We start from the raw sequence: 3,434 nt of genomic DNA, 5'->3' as shown, positions 1-3,434 counted from the left end.
CACCCCCCCCCCCCCCCCGAATTAATTAATTTAATTATCCCATGTGGTAGTCAGAAAATATTCAGGATTTAATCATTAATTTAAAGAAATTCTGAAATCCCTTTTTTCCCTTTCTTTCTGAGTAGCTCAAGACACATGCATATTCTAGGTGTCATTTTTGTGGTTGCTGAAATATTGTGAATGGATTTTCATGGGGTGGAAAAATGTATATGCCTGGCACAAAGGTATTCCAAATTTGGTATTTTTGCTCCCAAAGCATGAAGCTGTAAAAAATTTCTGAAAAATGAGCTTTCCAGAATTTTGTTCCCCATGAGCTAGGCTATTTTGGCTGCTAGTGGAAAGAAATTAGGAAAAATGTGATCTGAGGCAGATAGTTGGCTTGGAAAACTGCATTTGGAAGCTCTGAAATTTTGCAAGATTGTAAAAGCAGAAAGCAGTAATCTCTTGTAGCAAAGATCCATAGTCTGCAATGCAAGTGCCAAGAGCAGCATACAAGTACGTTCAAATAATACGCATTTTGCATAGTAGGTTGGAGTGGCAGCCTTTTGAGGAAAGCATGTGTGAAATGTACTTGTTCCCAGTCCCTGGCTTTCTGCTGGTTCTGCACTGATACATGGGCAAGATGTTACTGTTAGGTGGTCAGTGGTGTCTCTTTGCTCCTAGTTTCCAGAAGCACATACGGCTTCTAATTCGAGAAACAAAAGTAGGCTGGTGCTCCACTTCATACAGATGGCCCTTAAAATGAGAGGTGTCAGGCAGCTTTGATAACAGGTTTGCTCCTGTCTTTGCATATTGCTCTTTTTTGTGTTCTAAATCTCAAAGCAAGATTTTAATTTAGTTCTGTGTTGAGTAGCTTTAGCTGCTCTAAAATAGATGCTGAGACTGCTTTTAAATGGGATGTATTGTTCATGTAAAGAGCTGTATTAAACGTAGCGGGTACAATGAAAAATACAGTCCAGCTTTGTAATATAATGACTTTTACCAAATAAGGATGTAAAACAAATTTATTGTGTGTTGGCTGTCGTCACTCTAGTAAAGGTTATACCAGTATTCGTGAGAAGTTGTCATCTCAGTAATTTAATCAACTTAACAACCTAAGCCCATGTAGGGGTACAAAGTTTGATATTACTTGTCTTGAAATGAGAAAGGTGTGTTTTTGAAGCTATTTAAGATGCTATTCTGACAACAGCATTAGAAACAGGAATGCTAAAATTAACAATTTAGTCATGCTAATTAAAATTGTATTTTGCAGGTAGATTGTGAATTCTTAATTATATGGTTTTTAATAAACTATCTGCTATTGGTTTTGTGTAGATCATCCTTTGCAGGCTGGAAGTGCCAAGTGCAGGATAATTCAGTGAATGATGTGGACTATTTCAGCTTCTTGTTTTCAACCCTTATAGGTAATCCATGTGAATGTCATAATTCAGAATTAACAAAATGAACTTTGTTTTGATAGTCAATTATGGGATTTAATTTAGAATAAATGGTGTAGTAAGTACTTCCTGAAAATAATTCTAATCTTGTTACATATTTTTTGAGAGATACCTTTTTTTGTCTTGATCTGATTTTTGACACCCTATTTCTACACTTTGCCTTTTGGGCTGAATATTTGCATACTTTTTCCTCATTCTAGCAACTTTCTTTGGAAAGTATGAGGAAAACCTAAATTCAGCATATGACATGAACAAGAATTTTTTTCTAGATTTAAGTAAATGCCTTTTATTGGCTTGTAGCAATATAAATGAGTGCCTCTGGGACTTCCTGTGGACATGCTTACGCTATTAAAAACATTCCATCAGAATGAAGAAATCAAAGCATGTTGAATTGAGCTGCCCAAAGTCAGCATGTGAGCAGAATTACTTCTGCTACTATATTCTTACTCGGATATAAAAATAGTTGTATTCTGTGGTGATGCAACTTTGGGAAATTACAGTGGTTAAAGTGGCGTAATATTGCTGAGAAATATCTTTCAGTAACTTGTCCTGTGGTAGAAAGAAAGTGTCTTTTTCTTCATCACCTCAGTCATTCATAATGTTCAACTACTTTCCTTTCAAAAAATACCTTTTTTTTCTTAAAACAGCAAAGAGAGAGCTGTTCTGATAACTGAGAAAACGAAAGCAAAGCCAAAGTGACTTTTGGAGCAGTAGACCTGTTTTACTAAAACATCTAATACCTGGCTACATATAATTAGCCAGATGATTTTTTTTTTTTTTTAAACCCTAAGTTATTTTAGAAGAGTTACTGTGACTACGTGGTGAATTGTCTTGCATTATTCATGGGGTTTTGTCTTATTCTCTTAAAGATGCATCCCTTGAAAATAGTAGGATAACATTGGCCTCTTACAGGTGTTTTTTTAGACCACGTTATAGTTTAAATGGGTATGCCATTGATTTTTCAAATATTTTTGTTTTCTTTCAGAAATCATAATTTGTATTTTGATATGCTTAATTTAAAATACCAACCAAGAGCTTTTGACAAAAAATGTTATGCAGGCTTAATTTAAAAGGCAGTTTTTTTCAGTGATGCTGTTGAAGTAGAACAGTGCTTGGCTTGTTTTGTGATACTGTTGTACTGCTTCTTTTTCTCTAGGGTTTTCAAGAGAGGAGTTGACTAGTCTCCAGGGCATTAGAGGAAAACCACATATTAGCCAGACACAGCTTTCACCTGTCCGTCTTTACCTAACTGATCTGGACCAGTTTTTACACCACTGGGCTGTGACAGAGGTAATACATCAACACTAATTCTAAATGACAGCATACAAACTCCGAGTGCTCTCCATCGCTTTTCCACAGATGCCTAAATCCTGTTGTGAATTTAGTTGAAAAAAGAATGAAAAACATAATAGCTGTCAAACAGACAATGTTTTTCTACAGTTATCAGATAATATTTTGAAGGAAGCTGCTTTAAAAAGTGGATGTTCAGACATACAGTATGCCAAGCAATACTCATGGAAAAAATGGGTAGAAGCCTTGGTGGAAAATTCTTAAATACTAATAAGATTAAGACTAGCAATATATTTTGGCTTTCAAAAAATAAATTAATTGTAAGAATACTAATTATAAAGAGTTTTCTTTGAAAGTAAATTCCACTGTTAATTAAAAAGCACTTGCATTAAGTGAGATTTTTAACTTGGAAGTAATATTAAGTTGGCATTGGTGTTTATGTAGAATACCTTCTGATGCTTATTTAATCAAAGTTTCCTGGGATTAGGAACTTCACTGTGGATTCAATTGCTGTTTGTACGAGCTGAAAGCTTCATTTTGTTGTTGGTTCTAAAGGGATCTGAGCCACCAGATTTTATTCAGAACAGGTGCATTAGTTGTCATTCTGGCTCAACTCTTTTTATTGCTTAGCTCACCAGAAACCACTTTAAGGTGCGAAATCATGTTTTAATGACATGCCAATTTGACAATATTTATGAAATCTGTCAT

At 34.9% G+C, this 3,434-nt stretch overlaps 1 protein-coding gene across 2 annotated transcripts in view; it reads left to right on the top strand.

Annotated features, from left to right (window-relative positions):
* The window catches only part of TEX10 (testis expressed 10), a 59,162-nt gene that overhangs the window by 36,855 nt on the left and 18,873 nt on the right, over positions 1–3,434 (top strand). For both annotated transcript variants that reach the window (XM_010290392.1, XM_010290393.1), the window contains exons 10-11: positions 1,315–1,403; positions 2,593–2,726. In XM_010290392.1, coding sequence (XP_010288694.1) covers positions 1,315–1,403; positions 2,593–2,726 — 223 coding nt within the window. The remainder of the gene's footprint in view (positions 1–1,314; positions 1,404–2,592; positions 2,727–3,434) is intronic.

This window comes from Phaethon lepturus, unplaced genomic scaffold (assembly GCF_000687285.1).
Source record: "Phaethon lepturus isolate BGI_N335 unplaced genomic scaffold, ASM68728v1 scaffold12657, whole genome shotgun sequence".
Taxonomy (NCBI): domain Eukaryota; kingdom Metazoa; phylum Chordata; class Aves; order Phaethontiformes; family Phaethontidae; genus Phaethon; species Phaethon lepturus.
The sequence above is the reverse complement of the archived record's forward strand: the minus strand, read 5'-3'. Positions and strand labels throughout refer to the sequence as shown.